The following is a 24273-nucleotide window of genomic DNA, read 5'->3' as shown; positions in this document are numbered from 1 at the left end:
TAATCAGAAATTGGGCATGCTATATAAGGCTAAGAAATTAATCTGCAACTCGCAAGAGTAACCCTTGCCACCACCTATCTCTTACCCTCCCTTCTATATGCTTCACGTATTCTAACCAATCTTCACTCTTGCCTCAAAGTAAAACTTAGCCAATGTTACAATACAATAGCTACATTTTCCACAGGGCAGGCCCACTACTCTCACCATTGCTCTGTCCCTAAATTGGCTCGAACTACCCCACCTTCTCACCTTTAATCAACTAACACTAACAGACAAAATACTGTACAACTCCTCATTTTCACAAACTACATCATCACCACTTCAACACTAGATTCCATCTCGTGACCTACGCTTTTCTCACAAGTATCTTATATCTATTTACAAACCTCAAAGATCTAACAGTGTTAGCCTGTACTCTCACTTTGTTGCCAAATCATGGAATAGCATTTCAGAATGAATCAGACTTATACCCCACTACCCCACTACTATTCCTTCAAGTCTGGGCTGAAAGAACATCTAACCAGTAGCTGGATCTGCCCATGCTCCACGTCATCTTGGTACTCTTTTCCATTCCCATCTCTCCAGTCTTAATAGACCTTTTCTTGATCTATTCTACTTCCCTTCCTGCATTATCTACTTTCTAGAATAACCTTTTTATAATTCCCTAACTTTCTAATGTTCCTTCTCTCTATTCTTACACTAACCTTTATCTATCCCAGAAATTATGACTGAAATTTACTACCCAAATATCTTGCCAGTAAATATATATAGTTTTTATGACTTATTAAATATTCTGTAATATATTTGTCATACATTATTATGTAACATATATATTAGGAACTCTCTTCTATCTAATATATAATGCATGCTCAACTTTATTGCTTGTTTTATGTTTGCTTATTTTCTTCTTTTATTTTATCCACAAATTGTACTACTGTGTGATTGTCTTAGTCTTTTTAACTAATGTTGATTTGTGATTCTGTTTAAATTTTACTGTGGAGATTTTCTCCCTGGGCCTTCTGTGAAAATGGGCTTGTACCTAGTCAGACTTTCCAGGTAAACAAATGTCAAATAAATAAATACATAACTTATGCATGCTATTAAATTGAGCTAAATGACGATGAATGCATGCAGAGTTACTAGGATTTGATACCTCTCAACTGTCCAGATTTTCACAGAAAGTCCTGATTTTTGCCTCATATGTTTGGTCTGCTTCTCATGAAATTTGTGGTTTTCTGGCAAATCATTGAGAATTGAAGTAACTAAATAATTACAGATATTTGGGTTTCTGTCTTCCTATCCTTTAGAAGATGCATGCTAACACAAATCCTTTCGTACTAATAACTTTAGAAGAGCAAAAATTGTCATTATTATTGGGTCTTTGTCTCCCATTATTTTTGGCTTCCTCCAGATTCATTGTGTTAAGAGGTTGACAGGTATAGGTTTGAGCTAATTTTCCCTAACACACAGCCAGCAAAAATAATAAAATATTGCAATGTATACAAAATGTATGTACTTACCATATATATAACAGATATGTAGGAAGTGTGTCCTTCTTTGGTAACATAAGACTATTAGGACCACTCAGTAGTCATAGATTTTCAGGTTGCTAGCTCCATCCTCACTTTTTATTGTACATTTTTCACACTGTGTTCTGTTCTTGGTATGGAAAATGCACCTGTGTAACATTTGGAGAGGCTCAGGGCAACCCCAGAGAAATAAAGGAGAAAAAAAGAAGGAAGGACAGGCCAGTATGAAAGACCTACGGTTGTTCAGAGTAAAAGTGCTTGGAGCATGTCTATGGTCTGCTTTCTTTGGCCTAAGGAAGAGGGATGACTGGAAGGGAAATATTACTGAAAATGAACACACATTTTACATATCTGTCATTATGGTATGTAAACAACTTTCATGACTGATAAAAAGTGGTCTGACTTTGGTAACAGGGTAGGCTAAAGTCCTCAGCTGAAATACATGGACAGGCGTAGACAGGAAGGAGAACATCACTTTGATCAAGTAGCCTTGAAAGGTGGTCTTATTATTGAAGTGATGTTCAGCTTGTAATAATTAGTGAGGATGTTGAGTCTAGACCTTGTAGCTTCCACAGAAATATCATCTACTGAAGCAATCCATATAAATACAGTAGAGATGGCCAATGAGGTTACTGAATGAATTGTGTGGTGGAGGGCGCCCCTTTAAGATAAGGTAATTTCATGCAATCTGATAAGCCACCTTAAGAAAATAACATTGAGCAACTGAAAAACTTTCCTTTGTAGGGAGAAAGAATATAAATACCTGGCTCTTTTTCCTGAAATCCAGAGTTTGACTGAGGTACAAACATAATGACAACTGGGGGGTTGACATGTTGCTTCAAATTGGTCTTTATCAGTACCTTGGACATGAGGGATGGATTTCTCCTGACCACCTCCCTCTTCCCATGGAAAAACGGGTACTTAACTGCCACTGTCTGTAGTTTGGATACTTTCCAGCTGAAGTCATAGTCACTAGAAATAGCATTTCCAAACAGGCATTTGAACTTTGCTCCTGGCTCAAAAGATAGCTTTGTAAAAGTTTTTAGGATGAAAAAACGTACCCAAGGTTACACCACATCTACAATTAGAGGTCGTAAATTAAATAGAAGACGCTCTTGAATATGGCCTTGTTGACCCAGAGTATTTTTAGGGAGATAGAGAGGGATCCTGTGTGGAAACTGTAAATTTCTGTTAAATGTGTCAAAAACAAGAGGGAGGCTCAGCCCATTGCTAGGAATAACAAAAAATAAATGTCTACACCCTGGAATAAACAACACACCAACAATACAAGGGGGGGTGGAAGGAAGGGAGGAGCAGCTGCTGTAGCAGTGATCACTCAAGCATCTACTGTTATGGTACGTTTACTTATCATTCAGACATCTGCTATTATGATAAGTTTACTTCGACAACTATACTATGGTCATCATATTGATCACTGCTGCAGTAGCCTTAGCTATATGGGTACATTACCCTAGTTTGCTACATTTGAAATATGGAGGAGAAGAGTCTAGGAACCCCTGGAGAATGGCCGTAGCAAAGCCTGATCTAGACCTAGAGAAAGAATCAAGCTTATATTGCTTTGTAAAAGCATATACAAAGGGCCAGGTTGTATCTTCTAGAATATTTCTAGATTTCTACCCTTTCAAAAAAGCCATAGATGAAGCCAAGGCCTTGGTAGAGTGGGCCTTGACCCTCCCTAGAATAAGTTTGTTGTAGTGAGTATAACAAAAGGTAATAGCCTTACACAACTATTTGAAAGTAGTCTGTTTTGACAAAGGTTGCTCCTTCTTGCTACCATCACAAGAAATGAACAATTGATCTGAAGATCTGAAAGATTTACTTCTGTCAAGATAGTATCTGAATTGTCTGTGTATCTCCAAGGTATGGAATATATTTTCTCCCTCTTTTTTATGTTCATGAAAGAAAATGTGGTGATGGATAGTTAGGCTTAAAATAAACCTGGATACCACTTTAAGCATTAAAAAAAAAATTGGTTCTCAACATCTATGTGGAAAATGAGATAGGGATGAGTCACCATAAGAAACTGCAAGCATCAGAGCAATCAGTCAAACAGTTTTCTATCTTAAGAACCTCAAGTCAACCAGGTTAGCTGGTTCAAATGGAGCAAGTGTTACCTTCTCTAAAACAAAATTAAGAACCCAAGGAGAGATCACTCATTTTTTTTGGAGGTCTGTTATGTATAACCCCTTTCAAAATTTTTTTCCTTATCAGAATGCATTGAAAGAGGAGGATCCATGGGCAGAAATGCTGAAATGGCTAATAAACAAACCTTGATGGAGGAATAAGAAAGGCCATAGGATAGTACCTCACACAAATACTATAAAACCAGAGAATAAATAGCCCTGAATGGGTGCAGTTTATGTTGTTGACACAAACTAGAAAACCAATCAGTACCTTACAGACCCAACAAGAAAATCCCTAGCATCCTGTTACAACAAAATAGCTAACTTTGCTACACCAAACTCACCACTGCTAAGCCTTAAAACAGCTAAACTGGCTAGAGCTTAACAACTACTTAACATACTCTCAGCTAGTTATAGCATTCAAACTGATATAGTATCCTGAAAAACGCCCTTTATTAAAAAAAAATATACTACTGCCCTATACCCTCACAAGAGTTTTGTTTACTTGAGTCTAGGCAATGGAATGCATTTATTATAGTATAGTCTTATTTGAAGAAAATCACTGTCCTTCAGTGTCTTGGCTCTTGTGAATAAATTCAATGATATTTTATTTGGAAGTTGGCTTAAGGGGAATTTTTTGGTAGATCTGGGATAAGTATTTTTTTTTGTTATGGAATGCAAACAGGTTAACTAATCCGGCTAAAAGAAATAGAATCATTAGTTATTTAAATGTGAACCATAAGTAGTGGACCACAAGAAACCCATTTATCTGAACAGAGCATAATCTAATAGAAGGTTATTGGTAGTTTAATAGTCTTGTCTTTTCATACAGAAAGAAAAAGAGTGTGATATTGTAGATCACCATAAAGTGTCCATTTGTTCTGGTGGATTCATTGGTGAACAAGAAGAGATATTATACTAGTTTGAAAAAATGTATGACAGTTGCCACCGTCACAAATTAAATGTTTATGAACTTCCATGCAAAATACAGAAAAGTTTACATTTAATGATAAAGAAATGATTACTTTTCAGAAATTGTTAGGCCTGTATTTAGGATACTGGATTACTGTTACAAGATTTTCAGAAATCAGAAGTGGGCCCAGAGCAAAATGGATTCCACATCTAGGACGATATATATTTGCATCTATGGCTTTAACCGGAATTCTAACTTATTACTCTAGTTAATAATGAATGATAGTCTCAGATAGCTATAGAACACCTCTACCTAGTTACTTCAGTGAAACATCATCATTTTGTACTTTCACATCATGCTCCAGTGGAAGCTTCATTATGAACTTGATTACGTTCATATTTGGAAAGGCATTAATGTTTTCGAACATATTATCCCATATACGGTATTTGTTGATTAGTGTAAAATTTTGACAAAAGGTATGTGAGTTCAAATGGGACAGGACCAACAGAATCCAATGGCAGAATGATAATATATTAAGGAGGCAAAATAACAAGGATATACTGCTAATATATGAACAACAAACAATTAATTGAATGGATGCATTTTATAAGGATCGTTTGACCCTGTATAGGAAGATGAAAGACAAAATAGGAGGTAGACATCTTTGTGTTTATGTAGGAAGGATATCATACATGAGTGTCTGAAAACAGTAGTACATAGCTGACCACAGGTTATAGCAGAAAAAAAGAAACAATGGGACTGACTTTAGTAAAGACCCACTGGTGATAGCTGAGTGATTTTTACAAACATTATTACAAGTTATGTAAATCTCAAAGCAGTTGAAGTGAGCACAATACTATGAGTCAGCTCTACTTTGTAAGACTTGGAGTTACCAAATGTGGCACAAAAAGATGCAATAATAAGTCCAGTAATATGGGAAGAGCTGATAGAGCCATTGGGAAGGTTAACAATGATAAAACCCCAGGTTGTAATGATATTCCTATTTAACTGTAGAACACTCATAGATAAAAGTTTGGTATCATGCATGCACGGCCAAATATGATAAAGATGCTTAGTCATGTTTGGAGAACAGAGCAACTCTTCCTTCTTAAAGAGAAGCTATGGTTGCAGACATACCAAAGGAGGGTAAAGGCCTAAGACTATCTTCCTGATATTGATCTCTTTCAATATTGCATCTTGGCTACAAGTTATATACATTAGTTATAACAAAAAGGTTAGTGCAGCATGTTCTGCAAATAATAGGGGATGACCTATACAGATTCTTAGGGGCAAACAGAGCTTGTATGGTACTTTGAAATGACAGCACTTACAAAAAAGAAAAAGCTGGTAATATAATGCTCGTGCCGAGAAAGCATTTTATTGAGCTGAGTGGTAATACTTCATACAGAAACTCTGTGAGTTTGGGGTCATGGGGGAATTTGTTGATTTCAATTATGGCCATGTCCACTGTCATCATACCTGTTTGTCTTATATTATGAGCTCTTAGCAATAGCAATAATGTTTAAATTTGAATGGCATATTGGAAGGGTAGAACAGTAAAAATGTCTTTATTTCCATTAAAGGTATTAATGTATTTGACTTTGCCAATAAAATATGTGATGTGCCTTTTTTGATTAAATGGATACGTTTGGTTCACTGCCAAGGTATAAAGTTAATAAAACAAAAATATAAGCAGTAGCAGTGAAATATATGCTTGAAATATTTAAACAAGAATATGCTTATTATAGTGGGTACTTCACATTAAATATTTGGCAATCTGAGCAGGAAATACCCTATAAGAGTCAAACAGTAAGGCTTGGGCTGAATTAAAAAAGGTAGAAAGTGGATTTTGACAGATTCAAAATGACCAGATTGGAGCTGACTTGGAAAATGTAGATATTGCAAATCCCACCCCCCATTACTATATTTCAGTCATTTCACCTGGGATATCATTTAATTTTTGAAAGCTATTAAAAATATGATGCAAGGTTTTATTTGCTATGGAGGACTTTTGAAAGAAACAGAGGTCTGAATATTAAGATCCTTGACTATATCATGAAGCTATGCAGCTATTTTATACAGCAATGTGGAAGAAATATTATGTATGGGTAGGATAAATTCCAATTGATTTGACAGGATTCAGCTTGACTGTTTTACTGTCAACGTATAGATAGTCCTTTTGTAATAAAGCAGTCTATTAGGGTACTGTTTACTAGTTTAGCTAAGCTGGAGTACAACACCAAGTTAAAAGTATATTTGATCCTCCTGGGAAAGGTAAAACTGGATTACAAAAAGAAGCGGGCCTAACATATTGTAAGCAAGAAGACTACTATGAGTTTTCATAATCGGTTGTGGTTGAACGAAGTTAGGGTTCTTGGTCAAACAGTTTGCCTAATATTTTAAGAATGAAGTATGAAAAAATTATTGCCAAGACAAGATTAATGGGTTTGACAGAAATAAAGTTCCCTCCATTGGTTTCAGTCTTATTAGAGGTGAGAGGCAAATAACAATCAAATACCTGATAAGTACGTCCAGCAAAGTCTTAAGTAAAAGGGAAGCAAATGACGCAAGTGCAAATACACTATGACTGGAATCATTTGTTATAGCAGTAAATAAGGAGATTTATCATTTTTACTTCAAATTGTTCGCACAAATATTTTTGTACCCACAGAGAGTGAGACATACAGTTATGGTGAATATGTTTTGAAATAGTGGCAACATAAATGTTGCCATGTTCAAGTTTGAATGCTTTTTTTTTAACTTAGTTTTTCTCCCTCCATCCCTTGGTTAGCATTAGACTCTTTCTCTCACCCAGCTGGCTACATTAGCTCATTTGTTCTCTTTGGAAACAAAGGCACTACAGCTCATTTCTTTCTTCCAGAGGTATCAGATTAGCAGTAGAGATTACAGGCATCACCAATCCAGAATGAAGAGGGTTTGTGTTTTAAGGCTGAAAACCCACTACATATACTCAGGGGTGCTCTAGGGTTCAGCATGGTATGGGCATTAAAAAGGGTGTGCTATTCATTTCCACAAGTAACATAACACCTCAGGAAAGCCCGTCACCCCTACAAGCCAGTACTCATATGAGATTTCTGGACCACTGGGGATTCTGCAATGGGAATGAATTCCTGAACATACACCTTCCCTCCTTCCCCTAAACACAAGTGAACCTTTGATGTCACATCATGACTCTTTCCCATTCCATCTCTAGCAGGTGCCTAAGCCATTAGCTGAACTTGGATCACCTAGGTCATAGTCAGGACTTCATCCCTCTACACCGGTATAGTCGGCTGGGGTTACTAGTTTTTAATTAATGACGGTTGCTATAAAAGCTGTAACAAAGAAGTAGAAATCATAGGTGACCCAGCTGTAGATGATGCAATTAAGATAATTGATCCGTCATATAACAGGGAGAGGGAACTAGGGTTCTATTGTGAAAACTACAACATGAGATAAATATGTAGGTAGATGGTTATCATGGTAAATGTATAGGCTCATAGGTAGGTAGATACTAGGCAATCGGTCTGCTGGCCATTATATGCCTAGCCAAAAAACCCAAACACTATTTAAAAGTTTACTGCACCCTCATGGAGGGCAACACAGGATAGATCAGGAGAGAATTGGAGGCTGCCTGTCCAGTTATTTAGGTTTACATTGAATGTGGCAAGGGTACTGCTCTGCTTGACATTTACTGGAAGTTTGTTCCAGAGGTGGGCATAAATTGGGATATGAATCTATAATGCCAACTTGTCTTATTTATCAGAAGATAAAGGCTTACTTCCTTTAACTAGATATTTCAAGTACCATTTGGTCTATGAAGGAATAAAAGGCGAAAAGGGTTGGATCTTTCATGGGTCTAAAGGCTAGACATCAATCTCCATGGAGGAGTCTGTAAGAGACTGAATATAAGGATACACATCAAATATTGTACAAAGAATATTTAGATCTTTTTTGCATTACATATCAGAAATCTTAGGAATGAATATCATCTGATGTTTAAGTGCTGGATTACGTATATCGTATATAAGGTAGTATAAAATTTACTCTGACTCAAACTTCTGAAATTGCTTAAACTGTTCACTTGTTAATATACTGCTTATTTGGCTTTTTATAACTCTATTTGCTTATTGTATAATTTTTACTAAAATAATGAAAAGGTGAAAGGTGTTCAGTTAAATTAATCCTTTAAATTTTTCATCCAAATTATTCAGAAAAATTAGGTGCAGCATTGTAAGATAATTGTTAGAGGACTAAGTGAATTCAGTCTTAACCTGTATATTTCATGATTAATATCTGAATTTTAATAAGATATAGATATAATTATTAGAACTGTTGACATGTTTGCAATTTGTATGTTTAATGGACAGTGAGAAAAAGATTTTATACAAAAGGTAAATGCTGTAAATTTATTGAAACCACATCATAGAGTTCTGTTAGACAGATGTTAATGACCTACTGGTACAGAAGAAAGGCAATCATTTCAGTTACAGTGACCAGAGTTTGAGAATGGACTAAGGCTGCTAGGAGAGTTGGCCAGGGGAGAAAGGATGATGCATCCAACAGCCATCTGTCCTGTTATAGGTGGAGGCTGGAGAAGGGTTAACTGAATTTGTGATCTATGTTGGAGACTAGGAGTCTCACTGGGCAACAACAGAATTAGAGAGAGTGAAGCAACCTCCTTTCTCTGGTGAGCAGTAGTGTACATGAGATGTGCAGATGTTATAGCACACAGATCCTCCCAGGCTAGGAATGCTGACCAACCATCACTAGATGAAAGGTCCCATGACCCTATCTGCTCCTCCTCATTGGATTCTTGCTCTAGACTCTTATGAATTGTACCATACAGCCAACATCCCTAGTAGTTGAGGTACTTTCACAGAGAAAGGATTCATCTGAGGTTGCCAGAAAGAGACTTAATGAAAGACCTCTTTCTTTAGTTAGAGGGATTTTCTCACCAACAAGGACCACCAGTGGGGCCTACGATTACTTCCATGACAAGCACATACCACCTTTCAACCACAGCTTTTTGTGACTGTTTCAGTTATGAAGGTCCTGAACAAGGTCCATTCAGACTCCACATTGCTTACATCCTCTTGGAGAAGCTCTTCTAGAGGTAGAAGCTGAACTCATCCCAACGAGAGGCATCTTCTAGGTGCTACTAAGACAGTCACGCTACATGAGTTTTTCCAGGATTTTTCTAACCATTTTCCAGTAATCTGAGCCAAGCTACCATCAAATAACGACCATTTCACAGCTCAGCACTTATTCAGTTCAGACCATGCAGACCATAAGGCCTCAGGTCGGATGACACAACTACCGAGTCAGTCACAGGCCTTCGCTGCAGGGTGCTGCCTTGTATTTGGAGATGGTGTTTGCTCTGGGTAATCCATGACTAAGAGAAAAATCTGGTAGCCATTTGAAATGTTGGCACCTGCTAGAATGAGTCCCGAAATACAAAGACTGACTGGCAGAAAGAATGGACTTACATATACTGAGATGCCATTTCTTGGAATATTTCCTTTTCTCCAAGGTACGGAGTTGGTATATATATGTTTGGGGAATATGGGAGGCTTACAGACCAACATGGGTAAGGGCAGGGAGCTTGCCTCCCTGCAAAAAGAAGTTTTAATGAAAAGAACAATCTTTGAGATTTGTTCTTCTCTTCTGTTTTTGGTCCTTTTTCAGCATGTTGGCACTCAGCATTTTGAGTGCCAATATTTCAGTAGGGAGCCAAGGAATCTAATAATCCTTCATCATTTGGATTCAGATCAGCAAAGCTTTCCTCCCAATCACTATATCAAAAAATGTCCATCATTCCCATATAAATGCTGAAATTTCCCAGCAGGATAAGACAGTAATTAGATAGTACCATATCAAGCACCACAGCTATGCTCTGCAATGCACTTGCATACTCTGAATATCTGTTAAGTGTAAATACACAGTCAACATTGCAGAGCTTTAATTTCTGTGTCACACTGATGCACATCTCATCTTCTGGCACAAACTCCTACTACATAAGACCCAGAGAGGGGCTTCTGAGCATGTCTACTCCCATTTGGCTTTTTTTCTTCTTGACTACTCTGGAGTAGGAGAAACAAGCCTTCCATTAATGAAGCCTAATTCCTGATTCAGTGGTGAGTGTATAGGTAAGACCAGCTATACATTTCTGGTAATTTTCAATCTCCCACACAAGCTCTGGCTCCTTTTCCAGCAGTGAGGTGACTAATGTCCCAAGAGTTAGTTTCCACTTCCATGGCCTAGTCCATCCTAACATATCCTTCCTGACACTTAATAGGATTTTCACTCAGTTCCTACAATCTACCTTCTAGCTGATGAAATCTCATGGTGGCTGCACACAACTTTCATGGGCTGACACTAACAGGACCACATGGGTCACCGAGCCACCAGGCACTTTTCAGTGAACATTACCTACCAGTCTGGCTCAGAGACTGGGTGTCAGTAATGCTGCTCTGAATGAGGCTCCATGATTCATTAAAAGAACCATCTTTGGGATAAGATTTCCTTCTATTAGTGTAGTTGCCAGGGGTAAGCCTATCAGGAGTAAAAGGCTTCAGCAGCAGATCTACAGATGACAGAGGCACATAGACTACTATACTATATCTAGTTTGATGTCCCATTAAGTTTACCAGTACCTAAATACATATTTCACTCTTTAACTAACACAGAGTTTCATACTACATTCACCACTTTGTGCTTCTATATGATCAGTGATTGAGTTTCCAAGGCTAGAAAGTTGTGTGAAAAACTAGGCTATTTAAAGTTGTCAGTATTATAGCTTAGATGCAGTATTTTTCATAAACAGGGACTTTTGGGGAACTACATAATTAAGACACATATTGAACAATTACAAGCAGATGTAGATGTCTTTTGATAGACTGATTAGCAACAAAAGCTTGCCTATGCTGCGATGATTCTTTCTTGTGAATAAAGATATAAAAATGTGGGTTGAAAGCCAGACAGTTTTGATTAATGTAGAAATACCATTATACTGGACCTGATGCAACAGGTGTATGGTCATCAGCTTTGAAAATGTGACTTGGTCCAATTACATGCACAAATCAAGAATGACTATTCCTTTGATGTCAAAGTGGGTAAGAGAGCTTTAAAGTAAAGATACTCACCACTGGAATCTGATCAAGGACATCAGATAAAATCTCATATTTATGGTCATATCTGGGAGGCTTAATTAAATCTAACTGACTGAAGGCAAACTGGAATGGATGAGCTAATGGACGTTTTACTTATTTGTTATTTTTATATTTGCATTTAATGGCAGGGAGTGTCCAGTTAGACAGTAAATAAATTCTTTTGTACTGGTCCTGGCATTTCTGGATATTTATTGGAGTTCCTCTTTTCTGGCACTGGTTTTGTTTTTCTTGGTTGTTCTACTACCAGTGTTTTTGGCTTCTTGTTGTGCTTGCCAGTTAGACAGTAACTATTTCAGTAGTATTTCAGAGAGAAACGTTCTAAGAGTAACTGTTAAACAGACTTAGATATGCTATACATCAAATACTTTTATTAATGAATTAGTAATGTTGCATGATTTAATATATAATGCAAAAAAAAAAGAAAGAAAAAGAAAAATTAAAATAGTGACTAGAAACAAACTGCAGAAAGACATTAGGGAGGCCAAGAGTCAAGTTAATGTTTTATTCATGTAAGGTACAACTGTAGATGAGATAACAGAAATGCAAGAGACGAGGAATTCTATTTTGAATATCAGAAGAAAAGCTGAACTAAAATAACATAACAAAATATAATGTAAATCATGTGTCTCTGTATTATCATATAATAGGTAAAGACATCAAAACAGGAGTGGGTAAAAATGTCTAATTAAAATATACATCTGCACATTTTACTATACCATACAAAACAGTATACTACCTATTAATAGTGGAAGTAAAGAATGTAATAATAACGGTTGCAAAATATGACCAAAGGAAGCACAGTGCAAAAACTGCAGAAACATGCATGTTGCCTGTAGCTGTGATACTAGGGACTTCTATGACTTGAGTAGAAGGTATGGTTCAAGAACATGGCTACTGTTATTCAGTGCACTAAAGAGTGGGAAAGAAGATGCCAGGATGGCCCAGAAAAAGTTATGTTATTTCTAGGCAATGAAAATTGAGGACAGATAGCACTGTACCTCAATAAAACCAGCACAGACATTGCCACTGGGTTGTGATATTAGAAAGAATAAATATGAACATCAGTGGCATAGATGGAGTATATACTAAGTGGTCAGGAGTCAACATTTACTGTGTGCTCTGTCTCTAGCAAGGTTAGGTAGGTTGCAAAAATTGCTGTAAGGGTAATGGGGGTGTAAGGTTGCAGGAAGGAGGGAAAAAGCCCCGAGAATGAGGACTGGTGTAGCTTCAATTTATTATTTTCAAGTAGTTTTCTGATAGCAGTAAGGTGCTAATTAATTAGCTAATTGTTATTAAATGAGGAGATGTCTTGTTAAAAGAAACAGCTAGACCATGTTATTAGGTCAGCAACTACCGGGCACATAGACTGTCTCTTCTTATAAGATAGTAACCATAATACACACAACTGTAAACTCACAAGTTCTATTCAGAACTGCAGTGCAGCTATTACTTTATCCTGCTTTTCTCATTATGAAGATCATGTTTTTCTTTTTTGAAAATACAAAAAAAACAATCACTTTTCAAAGCACTCTAAAATTTTCTGGTCAAGAAAATCAAGTGTTAGACATTGATATCTCATTCACAAGTTGGGATTCAAAACATCTGTAAAGCCACAGTGCAGAGTTTATATCAAAGATGTCACAGCAAAATGAGGTCCAATGCTGCCTGAATTAGAGTGGCTGCATTATTGTCACGACTTGTGCCTCTGGACTGTAGCAAAGTGACCTCACTATGTTATGGGTACTGGTTCCAAGAGCTGCTTCTGACCCTTCCTGCTTGGCTGAGGTTGCTGCTGTCGGCAGCATGATAGTCTGAGAGCAATTGAGACATCCTTGTACACAGAATAAATGAGTGTAGCAGCCTCGCAGGACTGGATTTTTTTTATGTCTCTGAATCACTTTGCCTTGTTTGGTTTTGTAATTGTTTGCAAATTTGCTAAGTCTCATTAGCATGTGACTCATGTGCATGACATTCTGCTGTCACTTGCATTGCATGGATGCTGCACGATTTCTTCTGCAGCTTAGTCATGCTGCTTGTGTCTCTGAGCTGTCCCCTCCCTGCATGTTGCCACTCATCTTGTTATTTTACAAGGTCAGGGTACAGTTGCTTATGAATATACCACACTGCATCATACATATTACACACACATACAAATACTTGGAATAAGTGTGCCTATTTTTATTTCTGATATTTTTCTATGACATACAAATAATCTGAAAGCAGTCTGCTAACATGTAATTCTGTAACTGGGAAAGGGAAGTATTACTTGATGTAAAACACCATGCTATCATGAAGCTCAAAAAAACAAAATACTTTTGTTTTATTTACTTCAAGATGGAGCAACCTTGGATTTACTTCCATAAATTAAAAATGTGTATGTGTGTACGTGTGTGCGTGTGTGGCAAAGATACACAACCAAGCTATCACAGACTGCATCTAATGATTTTACTGACTTAGTTTGTTACTAAGATCTATTCACTCACCTATGCATCTACGACAGCACTGTCCAGGGGGTTTGTGACTGAGATGCTGGGGGCAAGACAAGACTGGGCATGCCTCCTTTATGCACTGTATCTTTTCTCCCTAGAATACAAAAAATGCATTTTATTACTTAAAAAATAGCCTGTTCAGAGAAGTATCTTAGAAAACATCACTATATGACATAACAGTTGGTACTTATATGACTATCACCACAGCAGGCTGCTTGTTTGATTATTTGCAGACCTTACCAAATTCTTTGCAAGTGCAGTGATATCTTAAGCCCTAGATTAACAATTATACCACACCAAGAAAAAAAACACAAAAGAGGTCAAAGCATTGAGAATGCATTCACTGATATGCTCATTCCACAGAAGACTGTTATTTTTATATTTTTGTGCTGTCATGTACCCATAGCTCTCCAAATTTTTGTAAAATGTACATATTTTTGCCTCATATTTTTGGTCTGTTCCTAATAAAATTTCTGGTTTTCTGGCAAATTATTGAGGCTTAAATTCATTAAATAATGACATGCAGTTCTGTTTCAGATTTCATACCTTCAGAAAATCCATGCTAATGCAAAACTTGTTATTCTAGCAACTTTCAAAGTTTATAAGAGCAATATTTATAATTTGTCCTTGATTTTGGTCCTTAGTCCATCATTATTTTTGGCTTTGTACAGACTTATTGTGCTTAGAAATTGAGAGGTATGTGCCATCTAGCCAGTACATGCAACTGACTTTTAAGAGCGATTTGTACAAACAATTTGCCATGTTGCAAACTGTGTTCTCTGAAAAAAAACTGGGGTACAAATATATTAGTCCCCCTATATGTAATCTATGTGTGTACATACACAAAGGGTAAAATATGGATGCAATCCCTACTGCATCCTTTGAAAATCCCAGTTTTAATGTAAAATTATTGCTAGTTAGCAGGTACTTTCCATAACTCATAATTCTCAATATCCCTACATTGCAAATTCCATTCTTCAGGAGTGCATTTTAAATCAGAAGATTTGCCCGAATTTATAGATTCATACATGGACGCCAAGGACTATGGCTATTGTATGCTGGGTATATAGCTTTAATGCTAATAAGATGGCTTACATGATTTACATGTCATACTGTACAGTTTTCCTTGAAACTGCCGAATGCACAGAACATCAACTTGCTGTTCTGTGAGTCAACAACATTGAAAATTTAAAAGAGTGAACTCCCGGAATGACTAATTTCACCGCCATTAAACTAACCACTTGGCCACCACTGACGACATTTGCCCTTTTCTCCACTGGGGTGCGATTTTGGAGTTGGTATATTTAAGTAGGGGGGTGTCGGAGGCACAGCTCCCCACATGGGGTGTGTGGGGGTGAAGCCCCCACTTCGGTGGGTTTAATTTTTTAGTATTTTTTTCATCAGCGGTGGCCAAGTGGTTAGTTTTCCAGAGGTGAAATTCACTGTTCCGGGAGTTCACTCTTTTAAACTTTCGATGTTATCGACTCGTTGTTCTGTGAGTCGATGTTCTGTGCATTTGACAGTTTAAACAGTAACCATGACAACCTCCTCAGAGAGGCCAAGTCCTGTTTCAGGGGAGGCTCAGACAAATATGTAAACATTTTCTTCTTACAAAGTTAATTATATAGCTTTAAATTTTTATTTTGCAGGATCAGGCTAACTGCAGAAGGACAACAATAAACGAATGTGCAGAAATCAATAGTTCAAATGTTTTAGTTCAAATCTTGATTGTTTAAAATGTATGTGTTTGGGGAAAGTACCAGTGTGATTTTATATAGTGCAGCCTATGTGCATGTTTTGTCTGATTTTATATAGTGCAGTATATGTTCATGTTTACATGGGTAGGCACAAAGTATTTCTCTGGTATCTTAGGAACAATCATGAACTTTTCTGTAGTTTGATGAAGGCTCACTCTGAAACAGTTCAAGAGCCATTATTTATCTTGACATTACATGACGTCCGAAGTGAAGAAGCATTTCCAGGACTTAATTCCCTTTCCTTTGCACTGGTGTATCCATTGAGTTAGTATATTTTCATCAGGATGCGCAAAGTGCTGCCACTGTAAAACAATATTGCTTTTGGTATCATTTGCTTATATTGATTGGCGGCCTTGTGAAGAGGTCGAATCTTGCAGCTGGAAATTCCAACATTAGGCAGTTCTGCTTCAGTACTTCAAACCAGGCCCATAAATTAAAAGTTGCTTCTAGGTTCAATCTTTGAGAAACAAAAATCGTGTACTTCTCATAATGCTAGATTTGTAAGAAGTAACATAGGACCCATCAGCATTCAAAGCTTTTTTTAAGTTACCTTACTCCATCTCCAAATCCCATCATGCCTGGTCTTCAGTTCTTTGTAGCCATGCATTTATTTTTGTCATGGAAAGAACTTCAGGTTCCATGCTACATTTATTTTTACCAGCTAATGCCCAGTTTTAATTGTTTTCTGGTGAATCATCCAGAAGGGGAGATAATCCAAATGATAATCCCTTTACTTTAACCTTTCTGGTGTTTTTTTGAATTTTTGCAAGTATTCTCTCCTTAACCCTTCTCCCTTTAGTATGCAGGCTCAAAGCCTTTTCTCTTATCTGTTGCACCAACCAGGGCAAACCTATCTTTCAGTCTCTGTGCCTGTGGCTGAGTCATTGTTCCCAGCAATGGACACAGTCTGTGTGGAGTTCCAGTGTTTTCTCTTTGTTTGTGTGTCTTTTTATTTTACTGATGCTCTAGCTTCCTCCCTAAACATGTGACTTGAGTGGCTGCTCTAAACAGTCTACATGTGTTGAATTCACCCTTGTGTGCAGGATCATGGCTAGAAAGAGGCCCTACTGGCAAGTTTACGTACATTGTTAAGAAATTAAACTTGAAAAAATAAAGGAGAATTAAAGCAAATAAACAAATTAATAAAATAAATGGAACCTAAAAAAAATGTCTTTGTATTGTTTACAAATAGACTTGGAATTATCCAGACTTAAAAAGCTGGTATTATAGATGTCATTGATTAACACTTGTATGCTATCCACAAAAGGTGGACAGTATATGAAGTCCAAACCCTTAACCTTGTATACTATCCTCCGTTTTTTTTCTACAACTCTACTGCAAACATATTAGCCAGTAAATTGGTTGCTTTCCTTCTCTCCTTCCTCTCTCATCAACTCCATATTGCAGGTCACACTTCTCCCCCTTGTGTAAACAAACAGGATTTGTGAAATGCCTCTAGTCTTCTCTGACATACGATATATTAGAGTTGTTCTATATCTCCCTGCCATATGATATAGTGGAATTGTTCTATATTTTCTCACACTTTTTGTACCATGTTGCTTTATCCTTACTTGTAAATTGTATGTATTAGTATCTGTGTATCTGTGTATAATTTGTGTGCCTTTCATCATGTTGTATACCATCATTTTATTGTACTGTGTACTGTTTACTAAATGTGGAGCTTTTCTCCCTGGGCTTCCACTGAAAAAGGACTTGTGTTCAGTGGGACTTTCCTGGTAACCAAATGTAAAATAAATAAATATAAATAAAAGAAGCAATGGTTTCATTGTGGATATTACAGAACATACTCCATGATTTTGTGAAGAAATAATATAATTATCCACAAGAGATAAAATATTATATTAAATAAATATGGAACTGTTTCAATTACATTGGTTATTTTTTGTAATATGTCAGGTTTGTTTTTTCACTCCTTTAGGTCAGACACAGCAAATAATCACATTGCATTCAAGCAAAAAAGTTCTCAGATTGAAGAAAACAAAACAGTCATAACCCTGACTGGATAAAAAAAAAAATAAGCATTTTTTGCAGTGAGAATTCCCTATTCACACAATCCATGCAGGGCACAAGTCCCCATACCCAAGAACGTGTGTGTGTGTGTGTGTGTGTGTGTGTGTGTGTGTGTGTGTGTGTGTGTGTGTGTGCGTGTGTGTGTTTTGTGTCTGTGTGCGTGTGTGCGTGTGTGTGTGTGTGTGTGTGTGTGTGTGTGTGTGTGTGTGTGTGTGTGTGTGTATATACACATACACACAAACACACTCCCTCTAATGAATATTTTCAATATGTTTTTCTGTGATATCTAAAACAGCACGCTCAGCATACATAAATCTGCACATTTTAGCTTACAATATGTTAATTGTAAAAATATGATTGTTCAAGAAGTTTAGGCATTTATATATTTTATTGAATGCTAATGTAGTTATATGTAATAGAGCTCCTTGAGTGTTCAGTAAGTTTATTCATTTATGTTTACTATTATTGTTTTTGCAATAAAAGAAAAATAAAAGTCGTTAACTTGGCCTTACTGGATGGAAAAGTAAAGGACTACTCCTCACTCAAGTAATAATACTGTCCAGTAAACCTCAGTATTAGATTAATATGTGATTCTGAGGTAAACAATGGCAGTAGTAATAACTCAAACCTCACCTTCAAATAAACGTCTCAAAACGAAAAATGTAGACTCTGAATAATAGGGGACTAAAGATGGAACTCCAACATACTCCACACTGCAGAAACTAGTAAAAGTTTTCTCAGACTGTAACCCAAAAGATAAGTGGCAAACCAACCAAAGACTGTGAAAGGGTCTTGGGTTCTCCTGGGTTGAGCCTGAATTTGGTCAATATCGATCAGTGTATTACCCCAGTAAACAAATATAAATAAATAAATACATGCATGCATGCATGCATACATACATACATGCATAAACAAAGACAAATCACAGAGATATTTTCAAGCATTCCAGTAAGATACTATGATACACAATGTCTAAAACTGCCAAGAAATCAAGGGCAGCCATGATGGAATAATACCATTGATTTCCTGCCACAAGACGATATGATACCACTGATCTCTCACCACAAGGAGGTATAATACCACTTATCTTTCACCACAGTGAGATGTAATGTCATTGATCTCTCACTGATAGGAAGTATAATACAGCTGATTTATCATCTCAAGATTTAATATCACTGATCTCTTGCCACAATAAGATATAATACTACTGATCTCTCACCACAGAAAGATATAATACCACTGACTACTCATCACATGGAACTATAATATCACTAATCTCTGACCACAAGAAGATTTAATACCAGTGATGATTCACAAGAATGTTATAAACAACACTGTTGAGTGCTGTTTCACTATTTTGCTCCCTCCTGTAGTCAGACAGAAAAGAACTTAACGAATCATGGAAAATTAAAACTGGTTACAGCTATGCCATTGATGCGTTTTCAATAAACTTACCAATAAATAGATATTTATAAAGCTGGGTCTTTTGTTTTCTAAACTGCAAGGATACAAGGATGGCTTCTTCAGGATGGGTGGTAATTAAAGATTCTTTCAGACTATTTAAAAAGACAATCTTTTTTGTGAGGATGCAAGAATATTGAAAATACCTTTACCAAACAAATCCAGGCAAGAACCTAACCAATCTGGTTGTACCAGAATCCAGATCACACAACAACTGGAACTAAATCGTTTCCATGGTTTCAGATGTATCTAAATGCACAAAAACAAAATTCCATAGGCAGCCAAAGAGGATCACTGAAAATCCTAGTGAGGGCCCATAGAAGAACATTTCACCTACATTTTTCAATATTAGTCACAGACTCTTTATGATGAGAGTGAATAATGCTCACTGGGATAAAACTGAAGGCAACATTTCACCAGTACTCAAAAAAAAAGTCCTCTGTCCAGGATCTGAGTTCACTAAAGTTCACAAATTCTAATCCAGACTAGGTGCAATTGGATTGGGCAAAGACAGTCCATCGCATCCATATATACCAATTGTAGGTAACATTTTAAAGTATGAAGATCACTCACCTCACACCCCATAAGGGATAAAGCTTTTCTATAGTTATATTTTACAATTTGCTGTATAATGCCAATTTAGGATTAGGGCATGTGATTGGGGAGGTCCAATGGGAAGTGGGCCAAGTAATAATCAGATAAAGACATCCATTCTACCATCATGTCTGAGGTTATCACTCCCAGATGAAGTACCACATCTAAAACATACCTTTTGTTATGAACAACACAGTTAACAACCACAGAATAACGTACATCTTCATAATAATAATGATGTCCCCAGGAAGAGCTACCGACTCTTCTTTGTCCCAGGTGTTAAAGCCACTCCATAGTTAGGTAATTCTGGTGCAGCAACACTGAATCAGTTACAAAAGCTGTAAACACCTAGATAAGGTGTCCTTCCCATCATTGGGTGAAAGTAAATTAAGAGAAATCTGCTGTTTTTCCTATCATAGGACATACTTAAAACATCAAGTAAAATCCTTCAGAGACATGAAAGACTTCCAAGAAAATATAAAACAAAAATCACTGAACTTGTCCTCCCAGGAGTACTGCATATTGGAGAAACCTAACTGAAAGGCCTTAGCAGGATGCAGACCAAAGGTGGAAGCCAGTCAGGTCTCTATTACGAATGAGGTTCAGCTTTTGTCAAATGTTTAGAATTACAATAGGTTTGCTGTGAACAGATCCCACATTTGTAAGCACTGCCTTAGATGGAGATAGATGTATGTAAGCCCCTACTGCAAGACTGTTACGGCAATCTGTCTCTCCAGGCATTTCATGAAGATAAGCAAAGAAAACCTCTTTTAATGAGATAATCTGCTACAGGATGATGCTAAGATACCCAAAGAACAATCATGGTCCCTTGATGAAATGCTCCAGCTGTAGCAATTTGATGAGAGGACCCAATCTTCTGTATCTCAAGGCTCGCACAAGATGTTATTATTTTAAGCAACACTTGGAGTTACTTAAAGGCTGCATCAGATAATAGTGCATAAATCAGTGAGTGACTGCTAGAAATTGAATTAATATGTTTTCCACCAAATAAAATTTATGAACATAGTTGGATGGCCATAGTAGAAAGAAGCAAAACAATCACTAACTGTTTGTATAGTTCAATCTTTAAAATGAGAGGAAATAGAGCTTAAAATAAAATACAAGGTAAAACAAAAATGGATAAAGCTCTTCAATAATTAATTAAAAAAGGAAAATAAGCCTTCATTCTGGAAATCAAAATCACAAAAAAGTTGTCCAACTCTGCATAATAAAGTTGAAATAGCAATACTTGTGTTTAACCATAACTTAGCTGCAAAGTAAAATCTTACCAGTCCATGAACCTAGCTATTTGTATTCCAGTGAACTTAAATGGAGTGAATGTTAAAATAGTTAATAAATAATGTTAAACCTAATACTTCTGCAGGAATCTTTAAGAGAAAATACAAGAATTGCAGGAATAAATCTGTACATTATGGCTGGCACAATTACAAATAACATTATCCAACTGTTAATTTGATAACTTTCAAACTCTTTAGTTAATTTAGAAGAATGGAGAAACTGCTTGTTCCACTCCACTTAACTCCAAGAGTGACTAAAAGATGGTACCACTTAACATCATTCAAATCTGAACAGCTTAGCTGCAATTCTACTAAAATCCCACCAGCCGTATTGCCTGAGGGTGCAAGTAATTTGAACACAATCCAAGCTTAAAGCCTGGACAATGATAAGCAATGACAAGTCATTCAGTATGCTAATAAGTATGTATTATTAAACTTGCTAAAGCAATGAAATTAAATTTCACAACACAAAGCTCTGTGCTCAGAGCATTAGCTACACAGTAAATATCTAAATGATCATAAAATGATGGAAATCACAGTCATTGGTGTGCATCTGGTATGAAGTGAAAGATAAGTGGTGAAATGATGGAGGGTAATGCTTTATGATATATATATATATATATATATATATATATATATATATATATATATATATATATGGATTCCTATTACAAGAACGAAAGTTCACTACTTCGAACTTTTAATAGGAAGCCTCACTTCTGCGAAAGTTCACTTTAATGAAAGTGAACTTTTGCGTAAGTACACTTCACCAAAAACACCACAGCACAGTGGAGGACATAAAAAAACAAGCTATGTCCTCCACTATGGTGCGATAGTCATAGACCTTAAGGATAGGGCATGGGTTAGGGTAAGGGGATAGTTAGTAAAGCTATCCCCTTACCCTAACCCATGCCCTAACCTTAAGGTTCGTGACTACTGCACCATAGTGGAGGACATTGCTATGTCCTTCACTGCGCTGCAGTCATCACAAACCTTAGGGTTAGGGCACGGGTCATGGTAAGGGGATAGCTTTACGGGCTATCCACTTATTATGATCCATGCCCTAACCCTATGGTCCGTGAGTACTGCACGGAAGTTCAGTACAACACCCGTTCATTGTACTGAACTTCGTGTAAGTGCACTCTATTTTGAATTAGTGAAAATTTGATCCAGTGTATGGAACCCATATATATATATATATATATATATATATATATATATATATATACACACACATATATATATATATATATATATATATATATGTATATATTGCTTTGGATTTGGTGGAAGGGACATGTCTTATGACAGGATGGAGAGAAACTTGGATTGTGGATAAAAGCAATGTACAAGGACCCCAAACTGGAAATAGCTGTGAAGGGGTGTCGGGAGGAGGGGGAGATAGGTTGGCTACAGAAAAAAATGAATAAGGAATTAGACCATGACTCTCCATCTAACTATAACTCTTCATATTGTCTATGCAAGTGCTTAAAAGGACAATGTGTGGCAGATTAGGGAAAAGTGAGAAGGGGTGAGAGGTAAGGGCAAGTAATTTCAAGATTAGTCACTGATGACTAAATTCAAAAAGTGGATGAGGATTGCAAGAGGTCAGTTTGAAAGTGTAGGAAAACAAACTTAGAAAGTAATGAGAGAAATGGGAGAACATGAAAAGAAATCCATACAGGGACAGAAGAGAAGTAAGGTTATAACACTTGTGTGATATAGTGCCAGTCTAAACCAAGAGAAGGAAGAATGGAAGTACCCAAAGGAATGTCCGGCTGCTAGGTAAATCAAACTGACAATGGCTTGAGCACCAAAAACTTCAGAGCTTTCCTGCCCCAAACAGAGAGGCTGTAGCCATAAAATGAAAAATGCTAGGAAAGGAGCAATCCAACACAAAAATGTAACTATATACACAAGGAATATACATCTACACCCTGGCCAAAATGCAAACAGCCAAGTAAGGGCGGGTCTGGAGGTAAGGCATGGCTGTTGTAACATTGATCTATTAGTTATGGTAAGTTTACTTCTACTGTACTATGTTCAACATTTAGATCACTTTTGGCAGCAGACTAAGCTATTTGGGTAGAGTACCATAGCTTAGAAGAAGTAGGGAGGAAGAAGACATTCAGGAATCAAGGAGCAAATGGAAAAGGGTCCACATTACTGTGTTGTTGTCTGTGATAACGTGAGGAGGTACTAGAGACTAGAACTGATTTAAGCCCTTTAAGGCACTGATCACTGCCAACAACTCTTTGGTGGAGGATTTGCCATAAGTGGGGAGGGTTTGTCATAAAGGTTAAGTTTTTTTCCTCATGAGCACAAGATCCATGGTCTGATTTTAATCTAGGGCTACTGGCTAGACTTAAAATGGCTCTTTGGGGCAGTTAGCCTAGTATTCATTCATGAACTATGAATTATAAACTATGACAGTTATGTGTTTTTGTCTGCCATAGGAGTTCCAAAGACCTTACACTTCAACCCCTTTTGAAAACACCCCCATAGTAAAATCAGAAGCATCTGTTATAATAGACTGGGAGCAGCCTGAAGGGAAAAGGGCAGAACTGAGATGAGTGATAACTGATCCACCCACCAAAGTACCTCCATTTTGACAAACCCTAAAAGTAGAATTTGAAAAGATAAAGCATATTGATCCCGAGTCCAAACTGTTGCAGCTGTTAACATTGTCACCTCACAGCAAAAGGTTCTCCGGTTCAATTCTCAGCTGTGGTGCCTTCTGTGCAGAGTCTACATGTCCTCCCTGCATTTGTGCGGGTTTCCTCCAGGTGCTCCTGTTTTCTCCCACATTGCAAAGATGTACATCTGGAGCATTTCTCCCCGGGCCTCTGGTGAAAATTGGCTCATTCCAAGTCGGACTTTCCTGG

General features: G+C 37.0%; 1 protein-coding gene across 1 annotated transcript in view; it reads right to left on the bottom strand.

The window, feature by feature from the left end:
• BMPER (BMP binding endothelial regulator) overlaps nt 1–24273 on the bottom strand; it is a 1202087-nt gene that overhangs the window by 364086 nt on the left and 813728 nt on the right. Inside the window, exon 7 of the mRNA XM_044065026.1 lies at nt 14242–14341. Coding sequence (XP_043920961.1) covers nt 14242–14341 — 100 coding nt within the window. The remainder of the gene's footprint in view (nt 1–14241; nt 14342–24273) is intronic.

This window comes from Protopterus annectens, chromosome 3.part0 (assembly GCF_019279795.1).
Source record: "Protopterus annectens isolate FY-2018-M chromosome 3.part0, PAN1.0, whole genome shotgun sequence".
Classification (NCBI taxonomy): Eukaryota; Metazoa; Chordata; order Ceratodontiformes; family Protopteridae; genus Protopterus; species Protopterus annectens.
The sequence above is the reverse complement of the archived record's forward strand: the minus strand, read 5'-3'. Positions and strand labels throughout refer to the sequence as shown.